This window comes from Solea senegalensis, linkage group LG20 (assembly GCF_019176455.1).
Source record: "Solea senegalensis isolate Sse05_10M linkage group LG20, IFAPA_SoseM_1, whole genome shotgun sequence".
Classification (NCBI taxonomy): Eukaryota; Metazoa; Chordata; class Actinopteri; order Pleuronectiformes; family Soleidae; genus Solea; species Solea senegalensis.
The window spans coordinates 6,030,433-6,048,607 of NC_058039.1; the positions used below are offsets into that span (position 1 = coordinate 6,030,433).

The 18,175-nt window shown below is 38.3% G+C and overlaps 2 protein-coding genes across 2 annotated transcripts; both read left to right on the forward strand.

The window, feature by feature from the left end:
- The first annotated feature begins 1,570 nt into the window (after positions 1-1,570).
- LOC122786646 (hepatoma-derived growth factor-like) lies at positions 1,571-8,191 on the forward strand. The gene is made up of 6 exons (XM_044053096.1): positions 1,571-1,970; positions 4,430-4,506; positions 4,760-4,898; positions 4,982-5,140; positions 5,232-5,420; positions 6,402-8,191. Exons 1-6 carry the CDS (start codon positions 1,884-1,886, stop codon positions 6,420-6,422), a joined length of 672 nt encoding a protein of 223 aa, XP_043909031.1. The 5' UTR covers positions 1,571-1,883; the 3' UTR covers positions 6,423-8,191.
- A 1,207-nt stretch (positions 8,192-9,398) lies between these two features.
- On the forward strand, positions 9,399-12,996 carry mrpl24 (mitochondrial ribosomal protein L24). The gene is made up of 6 exons (XM_044052010.1): positions 9,399-9,476; positions 9,730-9,916; positions 11,081-11,176; positions 11,581-11,684; positions 12,108-12,238; positions 12,575-12,996. Exons 2-6 carry the CDS (start codon positions 9,734-9,736, stop codon positions 12,709-12,711), a joined length of 651 nt encoding a protein of 216 aa, XP_043907945.1. The 5' UTR covers positions 9,399-9,476; positions 9,730-9,733; the 3' UTR covers positions 12,712-12,996.
- The last annotated feature ends 5,179 nt before the right edge of the window (positions 12,997-18,175 follow it).

An 18,175-nucleotide genomic window follows, 5' to 3' on the forward strand; every position in this document is an offset into this window, starting at 1 on the left:
TTCAATTCCATTGTAAGTCGCTTTGGATAAAAGCGTCTGCTAAATGACATGTAATGTAATGTAATGTAGATGTTTGGTGGCCTCAAGGTCATTTGAGTTTGAGACCCCTCTGCTGCAGTGTGTCATATTTGAATATAAACAAATGTCTCTTACATTCAAACTATTGTCAAATGAGTTCACACAATGGTCATTAAGCTTATCAGCTCCACACGGCTCTCTCTGCATTTGTCAGTGTCTCAATTTTCATGTCTGTGGTGACATTTCAGTGTTGCACACAGTGTTGTCGTCTTCTTGTCGACTTGTCATTGCTGTTTGCTGCGTGTTCTGCTGCTGAAGCTGTCCCCGTAAAAGGCAAATACACAGGATAAACCAAACAAGATAGCAGCTTCCATGATCCCACGCTGCTTCCCAACAAACTAGGTCTTTTGTTGACATTTTGATTGAGAGAACCCCAGCAGCAGAATATATCAAGTTGAATCAAGGAATAAAATATTTACATACTCATACATAAACACCTACACACCAATAATTACACACAATATAGTGTAAATATTTTAGAGATTGTAATATAAATTTAGCAAATATCTCTTTTATTATTTAATTACCTTTTACCAGATAGTGTTACAATCTTAGGGAATGTCAGTGTTGTAAACTGACCTTATTTTCGGCAAAAACATGTAAGTCTGCCATTATTTATGTGAGAGACTTCCGGTTTGGCATTTATGGTCAGTAATACAGTAATAGTGTAGCTTTACGCAGCAGACAGGACAACAACTTTGACAAATAATATTGCTTCTAGAAAAGAAGTAAGGTATCATGTGCAGTCAGGGCTTGCTATAACACCGGTTGAATGAGTGAAAGCCTATAAAGCAGAGGTCTCAAACATGCAGCCTGCCACTTAATATCAAGTTATAATGACTAATTTCTGTATGTTTATGTTTTATTAATAGACTAATTTTGTATCATAAATATGATTATATTGTGACATTTATCTTTCCACATCAAAACAAATAGTTTTATTTTTAAATACAATACATTTTATCTTTTTTTCACTTGATTGCCCCCCTACTGACCAAACCAGACACTCAGTGGTCATTTGAGTTTGAGACTCCTACTATAAAGAGTATTTGCACCATTGTCAAGAAAGTAGACTGCTCTATTGGCAGACACATGGAGGAAACTTGTAAGTACCACACATTAACAGGAAGTCAGACCCTTAGTTACTTCCTGCATTCAAAAATAAGGGGTAGATATTAATTTAGTTTACCTATTTTTTTATATACTTTTTTAGAAAAGCTTCCTAAATGTAGAACACTGAATCTGTTTCATGCTACTTTTATATGTTTAAAAAATGCATTGTCTCTACCAAAAACTACATACTGGGCATTTAAGGTGTAAAATTGTAGAGAAAAACTATATATTATTAGCCATTTGGACATAGGGTAAGCTATTGTCCAACTAAATTGTAATCGCAAATGTATTGACTGGTCCTTTAACACTGGCGTTGTACGTGAGACATTATGCCTTTAGGAGTCAACAGGGTGCGCTAAGTGTGTAACTCCATCAGGTGCTGGGGGCGCGTCCGCAGAGGGAAGCGGGTTACAATTTCAAACCCAAACAGTCAAAGAGGGACGAGCCAGTGCACGGCGGGATTATAACGTGTTGACCAAACAGTGTCGGTGTTTGATTTAGTACGTCGTTAGAACGTGCCGCGAAAAAAAGTCGCCCGCCGTTGCGTCTTTGCTCCAGTTCTCCGCGCCGTGCTGTATCTGGCAAACAGACGCTTGGCTTGTTTGTTACAAGTCTTCCCCAATTCGAACTCATTTGCAAATAAATTAAAAGCAGGCACTGCGTTTTAAATAGCAAACACTTTCTGCACGAAAATGCCCAGGACTAACAGGCAAAAGGAATACAAACCTGGTGATCTTGTGTTTGCTAAAATGAAGGGCTATCCACACTGGCCTGCGAGGGTAAGCACTCCAGTTAATGTTGCTTGTTTCGGTTTTACGCTTCTATTCGCTCCGAGTGTCTGCCCGCCTGTCACTGTTTACCTGAGAGGCCCAAACGCAGCTAGCTACCAAGAGTTAGCATAGCCCGCAATGTAGCCAAACCACTCAGCTAACCTGCTGTTGTTCTGTTGTCCTGTGAACAGTTAACAGTTAATTTTATTCCGCGTGGTTCATCGTAAAGGCAGACTCCTCATTACACTGAATTTGAATGTTTATACTAGATGCTCTGTTCACACCGGCATTGCTTTAATTCGCTGCTTCGGTGTCTGGATGCGGCCTGTTAACTGATGCTAATGGTAACTTTAAACGAAGCCGAGAGTGTTGTGGTCGGAGGATGTAGGTTCTCATGTCACTCAGAACCGTGAAGTCGCCCTGTAGCACACATCACTTAAACTATGCTACTTACAGGAAGCCATGTTATGACTTAGCTAAGGGTTAAGTTGTTGTTTTTTTTATGAATAAGCTGTTGCATTACGGCTACACATGGCTGCTTGTGTAGCTAATAAACAGTGGTTTACTCTGTAACATGTTTCCCCCACCTCCACACTCTCTGCGATAGATGACCGTGTGTGCGTTCCATTACTTCATTATTTGGCCCAGGCCAATTAAAACAGTGCTATAACTTAATAACGTCATGTCTGTCTCTTCCATTAACAGCACACAGGAGTCAACGTTTGTGTCAGTGTTTTCCTAATTCTTCGGGGTTGCATGTGCATCTTCAAGTATAGGTTGACCAGTAGCGTTCATTCTCATGGTCTGAGAATGGCCTATATCTGACAATGATTAGTTGTTTTTGTCTGTTTGTTTTCTTGAATAGCAAATATGCATAAAGTATTTTGTATCAGGTATTGGCACATTAGCAACCCTGATGTCACCATGTGCCACTTTTGTGAATCAGCCTGGGTTCTGGATGCTCGGTGACATGACTGCCAGCTGGGATAAAAGAAAAAGAGATATTGGTCAACTTACAAAAGGCCCACACATATATGTACATCTGATTAAGTCTTCAATATCTCTAGAATACGTGCCCCCACTTTTCAACTGTCTTTTCCTGTATTGAAACTGAAGTTGAGCTGCTCACCCTCCCCACCAAATCCATTGAGAAAATCAGCAATTTTACATTTGAGAACACAGGAGTTGCTAATGCTACTGCTGCTTCCATTTTAAATGTGTTATCTTGTGACATCAATATCAGAGATCATTTGTACAGATTTACCGAAGTAACACAAACATAACCAAAGGAGGCAGTTAGAAATGCAGATTTTCTCTATGGACTTCTATGGTGCAGAACAGTGACCAGTCAATGTGATGTAACAACACATTATACAAGAACTTTGCCAAACTTGAACTAAATCTGAATTCTGAAGGACTTAAAGTAGAGAAAAGCACTTACTGAGCACAACATCAACCAAGGCTGATCAGTTACAATAAAAGTTGAGTGCAAAAAATAACCAGAATTGTTTAAGAATTGCACTGAACCAAAATTACGACAGATAAATGTGGAAGCCAGGAAACAAATTTCCACCCTTGGCTGACCACCCCGAAAATGAAGCATTGGATTCCCTGCTAAGTCAGTGTTTAGTGTGCCTCTCAATGGCAACTACTGCATTTTTGCTATCATTCATAAATATTGAAGTGACCTTCAGCACCGGTCTGGGCTCTTTCCCTCCTTTTTGTCAGTATTATCAGCCTTGTCTCATCTCAGCTGGCTGCAGGCCGTGCCTCACCCATCCTGACACAGTTGCCCTATCTGGAAATGCCAAAAGCCCTGTCTGGCAGAGGCAAACATACGCCACACTTGGTCATCATAATAGTGCTTTCCTCTGCTTTCGTGCCCTTTTGTAATACAAATAAATGCATTCAGAGTGGTGGAGCCGAATGGTACACTACAAGGATGTTTCAAATGAAGGGAAGCGAAAAGCAGAGTGACTACTGCCCTCAATGGGCTCATTAGGAGTTAAAATAGAGTGGACTGAACAGGAGCCAGACAGATTTCATCAAGCTGAAATAACTGTTGGGCTGTGTGACTCCAGTTACACTGAGCTCAAAGATTGATTCATCAGTCATTTATGGAAAGTAATTGGCCAACGATTTTGACAATTAAGGAACAGTTTAAGTAATTTATTTAAGAAAAGTTCTAAATATTTTATGGTTCTAAGTATTTAAGTATATTTGCTGATCAGTCTTTTTTGTTATTGTAATTCTCTAACGCCTTTCCAATATTTCATATTTTCTTTATGATGGTGATCCTGATCTTCTGTACTTATCACTGTGTCTGTATTAGAATATAATTAAATTGTCATTTCACTGTCTAAAAGAGTTGGAAGGATTTGTGGATTCATTATTGCCTCGGGTACAAATAAAGTTTTTTGAATTGAATTAGCATCCCTTTTATAAGAGGCTATGTTTTTAATTCACAGATTGACGAGTTACCTGAAGGAGCAGTTAAGTCGACCTCTAACAAACTCCGGGTGTTCTTTTTTGGAACACACGAAACGTGAGTGTTTTAATTAATGGTGTGAACATCCTACTAGTTAGTTGTACATTTGTATAAAAATAAACCATAAGATGCTACAGTCACTTCAATTAATCGATAATGTAAGTAATCGATCAACATCTTTTGGTAACTATCGGCACAATTGCCATTGAATTCCTTATTGTAGAAGTAACTAGCTGGAATTGTCACAGAATAATTTTGTATGGTAAATATTAAGTAGATTAATTTATTTTTATTTTTAAACCTCCTAAAGGGCATTCCTGAGTGCCAAGGATTTGTTCTCCTATGATGAATATAAGGAGAAGTTTGGGAAACAGAACAAGAGGAAAGGCTTTGCTGAGGGACTGTGGGAGATTGAGAACAACCCCACTGTGACACATGAAGACTATGAGGTGGGTGAATTTTTAGAACTAAATTTAATGATCCGTCATTATTCTCTATTCATTTTCACTTCTCATTCATTATCTGCCTTAAGTCATCAAAGAAGGACAATGCTTCAGAAGGAGCAGGGGATACTGCTGGTTCAGAGAAAGCTGATGCAGAGGGCAGCAGTGATGAGGATGAAGGGGCCCTGGTCATCGACGAGAAGAACGAGAGGGGTGGCACCAAACGAAAAGCAGAGGAGTCCACAGAGGTGAGCTTGGAGCCTCTTATTTGTGTACACTTAAGGTGGACAGCTTCATTGTTGCTTCATTCTGGGCTGTCTGTCCTCATATATTTGGCAGGCATCTCCGAAGCGGCTGAAAGATACAGGAGCAGAAGCTGACTCTAAAGCAGACAACAATAAGTCTAACACAGACGCCAAGGTCAATGATGTGGCCGGACCCAAGGCAGTTGCTCTCTCTTCAGAGAGCGAGTCAAAACCAGAGGCCCAGGAAAATGCCCCAGCTGGAGGCCAACTAACAGCAGATAAGGTGATACAAAGCTCCCCTTTGTTGTGTATCATCAAAATGTTAGGACTTATTGGCTTAAAGCATCATGGTCTCCACTCACTGCATTACTTTTTTCGCTGGAGTAGCAAAATTATGTGGAAGTTTGTTTTAGATTAGTTAACGACACAGTGGATATTTCACAGGTTTGTGTGAAACCTTTGAGCATCATTAGAGCTGCAGTAGCTGACGTCACTCAGCCAAAGTAAGGGAAATGGTCAGCTACAACCTCCTTGTTTTCATCTTAACGAGCCGTCCTCTATGAACAGCAGGCTGCGATACGAGCTCACGGGGACCATCGACAAAACAAATGTCCAATATCTGTACAATAATACAGCGGTAGTGCCTTTTTAAAATGACCACACTAAGTCTAAATTATACTACAACACCTGTTTGGAAAAACATACTTTTTCATATTTTTTGCTAATTATTGGCTAAAATCATCACCATAATACAATGTAGCGTGTCCCTGTGTGCTCATGTCACAGCCAGCTGTTCATGCAGGACGACTTGTTCAGATAAAAACAAGGTTGTCACTGATTTTCTACCTTACTTTGGTAGGAAAAGTGTACCACTTGCGTCGCGATTGATTGCATGGTCATGAGTTGTGTATCTAGGTCCCTTGCGTTATTATTGGTCATATTTTTTTCCTCAATAGCTACGTTAAAACATCATACTGTAGAATTATAAAGGGAATGTATCTGCTACAATTTAATTGAAATGTTCTAATTTTTAAAATGGATGATGTGTGTTCATAAATTCAGTTTGGCCATTAATTTTATTTGTGAATAATTCAATATATTTACAGTGTATACTTGAAGGAGGCTTTGCTCAGACCCAATGGCAGAATGGATGTAGAGTTTGTAAAGAACGTGACAGCTGTAGATTGTTGAAGATCCTTAAATGCAACATTTTGACAGATTTTTATTCATTTCTAAATGTTATTCTTCACTCTTCTCTCTGCAGCCTGTGACAGATAGTGCTTAACATCAAATCACAGAAGAAACACAAGAAACTTTGACTCTTGGAACTGAAGTGTCACCATGGTTATCTGCAGGATGCCAGATTTCAACTGTTTAATTAATGAGAAAATTCAAAAAAAAAAAAAAAACCTTAAGTGTTTGTACTAAGAGAAAAGCAAATCTTCATTTGTCACTTTTGGGGTATCATATATCCCAGAAACAAAGTTTGCTAATCTGATTTCAAACAATTGAACTGAGCACTTTAGGGCTCATTTATATTGGGATTTTGGTGTATATATATTTTTTATTTCTAAGTGCAATTACATAATTACAAAGACTAAATGTTAGGTGTCAAAACATTTTTTTTTTCAGTTTAAAGGGAATAAACACTGAAAATATAGTAAAAAATAAATTTAAAAAATAAAACATTTAAGCAAAAAGATTTAAATTTATTTGACAAATGCTTCATTTTGATGGTTTTAAAACATGGATATTGTACAGGAAAAAAAAGAACAAAAATTCTCCCATGTTCTTAGCTTTAGTTCTTAAATGACAAGGTTTTACTTGCATTTGTTTCATCTAGCTTCTCATGTATTCACTCATAGAATGTGACTTGCACTTTCAGAGCCTTTTCTTCCCTGCCTAGTTCACGAGAATATTTTAATGCAGCAGGTTTGTTTGCATCGTAGAATGCTTATTTGCAGGTGACCAAATTACGTGATTAAATGCACATGATCCCAAATGTAGCCTGCTTGGCTTCTAAATTTATTGAATTAATGAAACCCATGTTTAATTGAACAGTTTTTAAGAAAACCCTCTGTAAATTTCGGTGTGTATTACAAAAAGCAGAAAGACATTCCTGAATGTTTTAGTGTGAAGTCAAGGTGGTGTAATGGCATTTTTTTTGAGAGGGAAATTAAAAAGTTAACTCTTTTGTCTGATGGATGTCTTTGGCAAACTCTAATCCATTAACTATGTTTCTTGTTGTGATTTCCAATTAAGGTCACATTAATCTGCCATTGCTTGATACTGGTGATGTAACTCCATTGAGCAAGTAATTGCATTCAGTAATGGATTGTACCAAAAACCTTTAAAATACATTGTTGACATTTTAATACCAACATGTGATAATCTCTTACTCATTATTTTTGTTTATATAAGAAAGAATCCACAGAGTGATCAGTCAGTTTTGTTTCTGCCCCTCCTAACTGGAATATGAGTCTGTTTTACTTCAGTGGTCTTATTTTTATTTTGGCTGTGAAGCAAAGTAGTGATGTTTTTAAAGATGTGTTTAATTCACATTTGTTGAATATGTTTGAACTTGATCATGTGTAAAGTGTGGTGTTGTCATTTTCTGCGCTATGTAATATCTAAGGTTCAAGTTTTTGTTGTTTCTTTTTAAAAAAAAAATACTTGACCGTGTCACAATGTTACTTGGATGTCCTTGTCATTGCTTCAGTGTTCTGTAATTGGCAACATGAGGCTACAGTTGATCAACTCAATAACCTTAGGGAAGTCACAACTCTTAAAAAAGAAAAGAAAAAAAAAAAAGTACTTTTGCTGTTGTGTCCAAGACGGTCACTTTCCCATCACCACACCACTGATTTCAAAATAACTACTTCAAATGTCCCTCTCAGACCTGTAGTTAATCCCAAGGGTATGATATGGTATTCAAGTGTAAATCTGGGGTTTAGCTTTCTGTGTTACTTTTGGAAGCTGCCACTCATCTTAATCTGCTGCTTAGTTTACTGTTGTAGTTGCCAGTCCATTTAATAAACCAGTTGATTACAAAAATCCATTGTTTCTGTCATGTTTCTAACCAATAAATCATTTATTTAAACACCTTAAGTAATCATGTCTTAGATTTTTGTTTGTGGTCAGTTTATAATTTAAAAAAGGGGAAAAACTAATACTGTTCAAACTAACCACTAATTCTACACATGCACTTTATCAAGTTCCCTTGTCTTGAATGATATGCTCCCAGGAGAAGCTTGCAGCACAGTTCGGGGCTCCAGGGTGTCGTAACTGAACTAGTTTTGGTGTTACACAATGTGTCCCGACATCTTTGACAATTTGTCATGGGGCTCAGTTGAGTTTTACACATGCAGTTTTTGAGCAGTGTCTGCTTGCTTATTTCCATGTTCTTAACATCCATGAGGAGATAAACTGGGTTTGTTGTGGTGATGGTAAATGCTCTCTGCTGCTGTTGGGATGTGTACTTCACAAGGTTACTAATCCCTTCTAATTTCATTAACGGTGACCTCTGAGTAAGGATTATATTAAATATCTTCCTGCTTTGTCACAGCACCAAAACAGTATTGTTATAACACTATATCACTGTATCTACCTCCATGAATGTCCAACCAGTTCACAGTTAAAGTGCATGCTGCCAGTATAACTCAAGATTTAACCAAGACAATGATTTCTAGGTAAAACTGCAAATGAGATTGAATTGGATTGTTATCAAAATGACAGCATTGATTAGCAGCATTAATCTTTTTGTGTTACAAATACAGCTTTCAGTGAGCTGGCTGTTTGGAAAGTAAATGAGAAAACCACAACACTATTCACACAGTGTCACTGTGAATTAAAGTATAATGCAAACTGTTGATATAACTAAGCATGTCTTTTTTTTCTCTAGTTGGGATTTCTTTTACAGGGTTTCAACATAACAGTGTGTATATCAAATTTCAGTGTTCCTTCTCCCTCTCTAAAGAGGCAGCATGTTGAATGCTATATACTTTATGTAACACACCCCCTGCTCAAAAAAACCTTGATGTTGTCCTTTCTATTTGTAAATGTATGTATTTTGAATTTAGACTGTGCCATTAACTGTACAAACGTTTAATGTTCCTCTGCTAATAACTTAATAAGATGTATACTGTATATATATAGATATTGTTACAGTTAGAGTGCAGCGAAAGCTGAATGTCATCGTTACCCTGCATTCTCTTTACAACTGCGCATGCGCTCATTCAGTACTGGCACTCCCGTCCAGCAGGGGGCACTGCCTGCTGTTGCTGAAGGTGGAAAGCGCAGCCAACTAAACTTCTGCATGTGACATTGACATCAACAGAGGGTAACATCGTTTTGCTTTTCTCTAACTCCGTTTTCTTTTAGTGATCTTATTTTCGTTAAAGATAAATATGTCTGTAATTTCTGTGTTTGTGCGCCAGGAAACAGTGGCGCATGTTTAGCTAAAGTTTCAGTGCGGTAATGAAAGCTCCTCCGCAAGTTAACGTTAGCATAGCCTAGCCTGGGCTGAGCGTTATCTGTGGAGACTGTGGCATCACTGACTAACCCACGAAACGTCATTCATTTTGTCCACGCAGCACCATGAGGCTGACCACTCTCCTGTCAATGGCAGTCAGGGTTATTATACCCAAGGACTACCGGTACGGCACCAACAGACCGTGGACTATGGCTGCTAAAAGGTTGAATCCAGCGGGGAAGAGGAGGAGAAAGGTGTTCGTGGAGCCTATGGCACCGGAAGACTGGACTGTCGTCAAAGGAGACAGGGTGAGAAACTCAGCTGCATCTTTTCTAAAATATGCATAGTGATTTTATTTAGATGTTAATTAGATGTTTGCTTTCATATTTATCAACACGTTGACAGTGTTGTTCTATAACGGTCTGCACCAACTTGTTAAATAATGATGTCCTAACATTAATTTAACTGTTTTGATAGTATGTACCAGCCACTTGTACTTAAAAAAAGTGTATTTTTCTTACTGTCCTTTATTTAAAGCTGTATTACTTGTAGGGGTGGGTCAAAATATCGATTTGGTTATATATCGTCATATTTACTTGTGCAATACTGGGGCAGAAGAAGAAGTTACCTGGCTGAAGAAGAGGGAGTTTACAGCGGGATACTGGCAGAGAAAGCTGCGTTAACAGATGCCCCATCCACGTTGAATACATAGAATTTATACACCTTACTATGTTGTGAATAAATCCTGTTTAGAGCTGTAACTAATGATATTTATTGAATCGATTAATCTGTCAATTATTTTCTCAATTTCATTTGGTCCATAAAATATAAGAAGACAATAAAAAATGTTGAGCGGTGTTCATCAAACCTGGAAATGATGATGTTCTCAAATGTCTTGTTTTGTCCACAAACCAAAATGATTCACTTTTAATGATTTCTTTGTTATCCAGAGCAAAGAAATTAAGAATATACTCAAATTTAAGAAGCGTAAACAATTGGAAATCTTGTTTTAATCATGAAAAAAGCTTTGAACAGATTTATCGATGATCTAAATAGTTGTTGATTAATTTAGTAATCGATTAATTTAGTAATCGATTAATAATCGATTAATTGATGAATTGTTTCAGCTCTAGTTTTGTTTTCATGATATTATTAGTATCTTGGACCGTGTATCGTGTATCGTATCATGTCGTGAGATATCTGTGATTCTCACCCTTAAGTCAAATGAGTTTACACAGTGCTGATTAAGCCTATCAGCTCCACACGACTCTGCTCGTTCTGTGCACTCCTTGTTGAGAGAGCGAAGGTAGCAATTGTAGTAATAGTAGCAACATACAATCTGATAATTGTTTCCCACCGATTGTGATAAAGCTGATGATAGTACTAGTATTGTATGTACAGTCAATTATGCATAGCCACAGCTGTGGTAATATCGTACAACATAAAGTTAAGTGTGTTTGTTTGTTTCTCAGGTAGAGATTCTTGCAGGGAAGGACAAAGGGAAGCAGGGAAAAGTGATCCAAGTCTTCAGACACAGAAACTGGGTTATCCTGGAGGGACTTAACATTGTAAGGAGGACATTTTTCTCTCAAACAGGACTCAACAGATATTGCCTTTTGAGTTTTTTTTACTTGGACATCACCCATGTCTAATGTTTTGTCAGTTTCTGATCAATGTACTCTTGTCTAATTAGAAGGTTAGATAAAGTTTTTGATACATTATTCAGTCTATGTGTTTTTGTTCTTCTATACAAATTATTGATGCTTCTACATCCATATTAAGGATCTCACATAGATGTCGTTGACACATTTTCATGATCCTTAATTATAATTACATGTATGAAATCCTATCCTTTTATGTATTTTTTTTAGCTCCACTAGATGGAGCCACATGTCTGTGGCCATGGTTGTTAGGGCACCAGGTTGCCACTGCTAAATTGGAGAACTGTTCCACTTATGTTTCTGTATGTTAGCATTACAGGTTCTTGGGACGAACTTCAGATTATCGTGGGACCTACATTGCCAGTGAGGCTCCCCTTCTGCTGCGCGATATCGCCCTCATTGACCCCTCCGACAGGTATGATAGTAATGCACAATTACAGGTCTTGACATTAGCAATAGCTAGAGGGCTAGACAGTCTTATCATTGTTCTCTGCAGCCCCTAAGTGCTGTTGGCTTGTGCTGTAGTTGTAGCTGTGATTAAATTATTTTGTTATTAAAAATCCAGGCCAACAATAAAACACAGTTTACATGTTTCAAAGTTTTGCATAACATCACTGTGTGCATCTGTGTTGATGTATGTTTGATTCTCTACATTACCTTTAAAACAGTCCAGTGTTAAGATAAATGCACCTGATGTTTGATATGTTTGAACCTGTGTGTCGCCTCATTTGTCCTCATTTCGTTTTTCCTTTCACAAACAGTCCAGTGTTAAGATAAATGCACCTGATGTTTGATATCTCAACGGACCACTTTTAACATACTGATGTTGATCCTCCAGGAAACCCACTGAAGTCGAGTGGAGATATACAGAAGAGGGTGAGAGAGTCAGAGTATCGGTGAGGACAAGTCGAATCATTCCTAAGCCTATCGTGGAGCGAAAAGACAGCATTGTGCCAGAGCAGTGGAAAGGTGTGTGCCATATGTGTTTTCATTAGACGCTTATTATTCTTACAGTGCAGTTTATTATGTGTATATGTAACAGTCAGCACATTAAACCATCTGTGTTTTTTTATTTAGTTTTTTCCCACCCTGTGCAGACCTACTTTCCAAAAATAGACTTCAGAGTGAGAGTTTTTGTGGGAAAAATATTATGAAGAACTTTTTCTTCCAACAACACATAATTTATGTTACTTATTGTGTCACATTCCTTTATCTTGACACGGCATAGAAGATATAAAATTGTTTTTACTTTTCATGATTTGTTCTGTTTTTAATTTGAGTTGTTTCCCCGCTCTACCCTCACAGATGGTCCCAAAGACACCAGTCCTTCAGACACTTTAGAAAAGACTTATGTACCATCTCTGAAAACACTGGAGGAAGAAGTCATGGAGAAGCTGGGTATTCAGGAGAACAGACGGCAAAGAACCTCATTCTGGTACTGAGCAGAGAAACACTCTGTCCCCTCGTTGATTCACAGAGTTTTCACAACATCACCGAAGATACCTTGTGTCAGCGAAAGTCGTGCTGAAGGACATTGTGTCAGAGTGGCATGAGTTAGACTTTTGGACAGTAAAATACTGGTGCAACACACAAAGTGTTGAGGAAACAGGTTTGTGAAAATCTCAGAGGTGAAACAGATGCAAACAAAGCTGACGACAAATGTGTAACTTAAATGTTTCTGAAAGTTGTGTCTTTACAATATAATAAATACATGTCACGTGAACCAATCATCCTACAGGTTTGTAGCCTCGTGGAGATACTTAGGGAATAACAAGCAAGAGCAATTGCAAACCTCACTTCCAAAGTGTTAATGCACTCAAAGTAATCACTGGATCACCACAAAAATCTGACAATTTTTTCCCTGGAACTTAAACTGTATCCCCAGAAAATATAATCTAAAAATGTTTCTAACTTACTGAGGTATGATGTCCAAAATCAGACAAACGGGACCAAACACAAAATCAATCATTATTGAGCTGCTGTGAAATGGTAGTATACAAGGAGTATGTGAGGATAACATGGACAAGTTGGATAATATAACTAACATCTGGAGAACATCAGTGAATTGTGGTTGACACTAATGTTCATGAACCAAAAAGAGAAGCTTCTGTCCCTGGGAGAGTGGATTACTTTGAAATGTTCAGTATTGTTTTAGAATACTGTAATACACGTACACACAGACCATAGGACAGCAAACTTATATGCTTTGTATTAGCAGGGATAAGAATGGCAATGGATGCAGTCTGTTTGAATCATTCATGAGGCTGAAAACACTGATTATTATTGTAAGAAACCCAGACTGAAAATCATTCGACAAATGAATCGTGTTTCCATGTCTGGGAAACAGTGAGCAGCAGCAAACGTCAGAGAGGGAGACTATACAGAAGGGATTGTTTCAACAAAGTTCTCATTGACCTCATCTGACTTTTTATACACTGGCACTTAGTCGCGTATTCCTGTGATCCTTAACTGGTTTTCACTGGGTTTCAAATATGAGCTCAGTGCTTATTTGAGGAAAAAGGCTTAATATGGGCAAAGGACATGGGAAATGAATATACATTTAGTAGGATTTAATATGTGTGATACAAAGTTATGATCCTTCAAACAGAAACGGGGTGGCAGTAGCTCATGACAGTGAATTCAATATAAAAGATTATGATAAAGAGTAGCACAATGTTGGTTGATGTAAACATAAGTCATTTGGTCATCATCAGTCAAGCCATAAGCCATTAGAGCTGAATGTCACACAAGTCACACAAGAAAAAATATGCACTGTTTTACAGAGTATGTAGACAAATACAATTTAAATCAGAAAGTACTCCTGGTAATGTGAAATAACATTGAGACAACCCAAGATTGGTGACTAAACTATATTTGGAAGATGGGATTCTACTGGAGGATTTGGATTCATTGGAGCCTCAGTATTTCCTAAATTTCTGATTAAATAGTCTTTTTTACTCAGTACAGCAAATCTCATTTCAAAAAAGCCACCACAGCCTTAAATATCTACTTTTATCTTCATCTTTTTAAAGCTCATTCTGTGCAGCTGTACTTTTATCAATGATATGTGATGGAGGCAGCCTGTGAGGTATATGAAGTCTCTTTTTCCTTGCTGGTTAACCACGGGTATTGATTTACATCACGTCTTAAGTTAACTCCAGATTTCCAGCTGCAGAAGCAACTACCCTCATTTCCAGACACTGACACAGAAAAAAATGATGTGTCACAATATAATTGAGTCAAAAATGCACAGTGGCTCTCCATACCCTAATTTCTGGTCAGCGCAGTAGCATCATGCAGAAAGCATGGCAGGCCGCTGGTTTGGTTGGTGAGCGGAGCAGCTTTCCCACACTCGCCTGTCCTCTGCCAGTTTGCCACTCTTCATCCAAAAGGGGCGAAAAAGCAGCCAGTCAGCGGAAACAGGCTTTTGAGGTTTTTACTTTTATAGGAGGAAAATGATTCAGAGGCTGTTCATCTTTCCTGTCGATGCCTGAATGTCGTATGGACTTCACTTCGGGATTTATTCCCAGGTGAAGTGTGATGCTGGGCGAAATGGAACCTGTGTGTCGCCTCATTTGTCCTGATTTCGTTTTTCCTTTCACACACAAAAAGCACAGAATTTATAGCCGTCTCAACGTGTGTGCAAGGTAGGCTAGGTTTTAAACACGTCTGCTTTGTGGCGAGTTGACAGTAATTGTGGTGATGCCATTAAACGGGACCACTGAACATGACTCAAGCAGAATTAAGACTGCATAAAAATAAAGTGCAGGCTGTGCTCTGTGTTTTAGCTGAGTCACGCTACGTGTCTCAGCCACGTGAACTAATGAATCCCACCTGGTGGTGTTGGCTGCATGTGTTAGTCACCTCAGCTCACAAAAGTGATATTGTTGAATTGTTGCACAAACATTCAAAAACATGATACCTGATGATAAGTGCCAAGTGTCATGTTCTCCGTGCACAAACGGAAGGATCTGTGACCCGTCAAATGTCTCCAGAGCATTTGAAGACACTTTAAACAAAATGTTTGGCGTTGCTCTCGTCTCAGTAAATGATCTAAGCTCAGCTACAATATAATGATAGTGCCTAATTATAGGCTGGTTGTTTGATGGCTGCTGGAAAATGTAACGTTAGCTTGTATGAAGGTCTGAGGCACGGCCTCCAAGCATGTTTTACTGTGTTTGGTCTAATTTAGTTGGCTCCCAACTGTTTTCTTATATAGACCTCAGTATGCTACATTTACAAGCTTAAAGGGACGAAACACTGCCCTGACTTATTCTACTGGGCTTTAATGTATTCACCCAAACATTTATGTTATGTTATGTTATAACATTGACATATAAATACATAGATGCCTCATGATCAGCAGCATCGGACATCATATTGTCTCTTAAAGGATAATGTACACGCTACATTATACATCGTCAGTGAGGCTTTTATTCTTGAATTGGTGTGAAAGTCAATCTTAAAATGTTTTATGAGAATACTGAACATGAAATTACAATTGTTTTCATGAAGATTAACTTGAAGGTACTTTCATATTTTTATAACTTGAAATCATATAGCAGTGAACAGCTGAATATATACAGTAGGCTATTAGGTATTTTCTGGATGTTGTTTGCTTTGGTCACAGCTGTATTGGGATTTTTGTTATTTGCCCATAGTTTTGTCCAGTGCATTATTTCGGCCCATCTCCGTGAGTACACCTTTTTTTTTATATTAAACAAGAACAATATTTATCATAAGTGTTTTGTCACTAATGTTAAGTCAGATTCACCGACTCCTTACCACATTTATGTCCAAGAGGAACAGCATAATCACAGGACACTAAATAAAATTAACTGTGTGCTTGATGTTGAAATCATTGTTGGAAATGTTAAAGATAATCTAAATATACAAGTTAGCATAATGTGTAAGAAGTTTCAAGTATAGGATTATGTTATGTGTGCACACACACACACACACACGCACACACACACAAACACAAGTTGGCACAGCTATCCATATTAGTATGCTGACCAACCAAATCATTATTCCTAACTTTAACCACAACCAGGTCATGTCTAATCCTAACCAGTACCTAACCACAATTCACACCTTGCTTCTTACCTCAACTAGGGCCACTTCCTCATTAGGACATGAAGTTGGACCCACACAAAGGTCCTCAATAGGCAATGTTGTAATATAACAAAGTACAAATACTTCATTACTGTACTTTACAGAATTCACGTATCTGTACTTTACTTTGTTATTTATTTTTCTTGCAACTTTTACTTTTACTCAACAACATTTCTTTGTTACTTGTTACAACAACAAATACAATCAGAAGAAGAAGAGTTGGTAATGTCTGTATTTATATAGAGCTTTTCTAATCTCGAGGAGCTGCTTGATTGACACGTCTTTCATACCCATTCACAAGCTGCAGCATGAGGTTAAGTGTCTTGCTCAAGGACACAGACTAGGAGAGCCAGGAATTGAACCCACAACTCACCCTACCACACTGAGCCACCATGGCTCAATCCATCACTCGTCACTTTCTTAATACTTTTATTTCTAAAAGACTGAAGTACGTTTTATATCAGAAAATTACTTTTGATATTTTGATACTTTTAAATTTCAAAGACTTTTACTTATGTAATATTATAAAAAGTGACTTCAACTTCTAACAAAGTCATTTTCCGGATACTTGTACACAAGTATCTCTTTAAAGTACTTTATATAAGACTGTCAATCGGTAGCAAAACTTTACACACACACACACACTGTACGTGTGTACTCAGTGACCTAATGCAGACCTGGACCTAACCCCATCTAAACCTAATTCTAATTCTAAGTCTGAAACAAATGCACCCACTTTGAATGGTCTATAATTCAAACTGGTCCTCACACAGATAAAAGTACAAGTACAGACACAGAGACATGGCACATAAATTATACACATTTACTATCGAAGTGTGACAGTTTAACCACAATGTCCATTCTGAAGCTGTTCCGCTGCCTTTCGTCGTAAAACACATCGTCTTCAGCAGCTGGAGTCTAGTTTTGTCTAGTCATTATGGAAATTTGGATGTTCAAATTTCCATGTTTTCATCCTGTGCATGTTAATGTCTTGTTGGACCCAAGTGAGACGACATCGGTTTGACTAAACAGGAGCAATTGGACGTAATTGCAGGTTCATGTCTTGAGCATTTGTGAGTCTGTTGCTTTAAAGATAGCATAGTGACATGATGGAGTCTTTAGAGGGAGGAACTTTGAAGACAAATGGCAGCAGGGAGGATGACGACGTCTTACAGTGAGCGAAACTGCTGACTGGACTTGATTCAATCACCATAGCTGCATGATGCTGGACCCGGAAAACACACGTCTGATCTCTGTCTACTTTGACGTTTCCTTCTCAGACAGTGCTGCTGGTATCTTGGTGTCAAATTCCTCAGGTGAGCAGCATCACCTGCTGCTGCCCGACCACAGGATGACGACTACAAAGCAGCATTCACTGTCTGCAGAGGCGCAGGGTCTTACTTCACTCAGCCTGGTCATCTTCTGTGTTTCTCTGTTGCATAGGACATTGCAGTTTTCACACTGAAATAATCATTCTCTGTTGTTCTTGTTGTGGCTTCTTTGAGTACAGAATCACACAGAGCTCCACATCTGTCTTTACATTCTTTGGCTTGATTATTCTCCATCGAACCTTGATCACTTTCTGTGGGCAACACCACATGCTGCCTCTGAGGAGACTGTCCAAAAGACTTATTCTGCTGCTCTGAAAGACGGCAGATTTCCTTTTGAAGGCGCTTTGTGTCACATCTACTGCAACATGGTGCATTTTTACTGAATGCTTTTTTTGTTCAGTGTCTTTTCTTGAAGATGACAGGACACATAAAGCCTGAAAATGGGGGGTGGAGGTGGGGC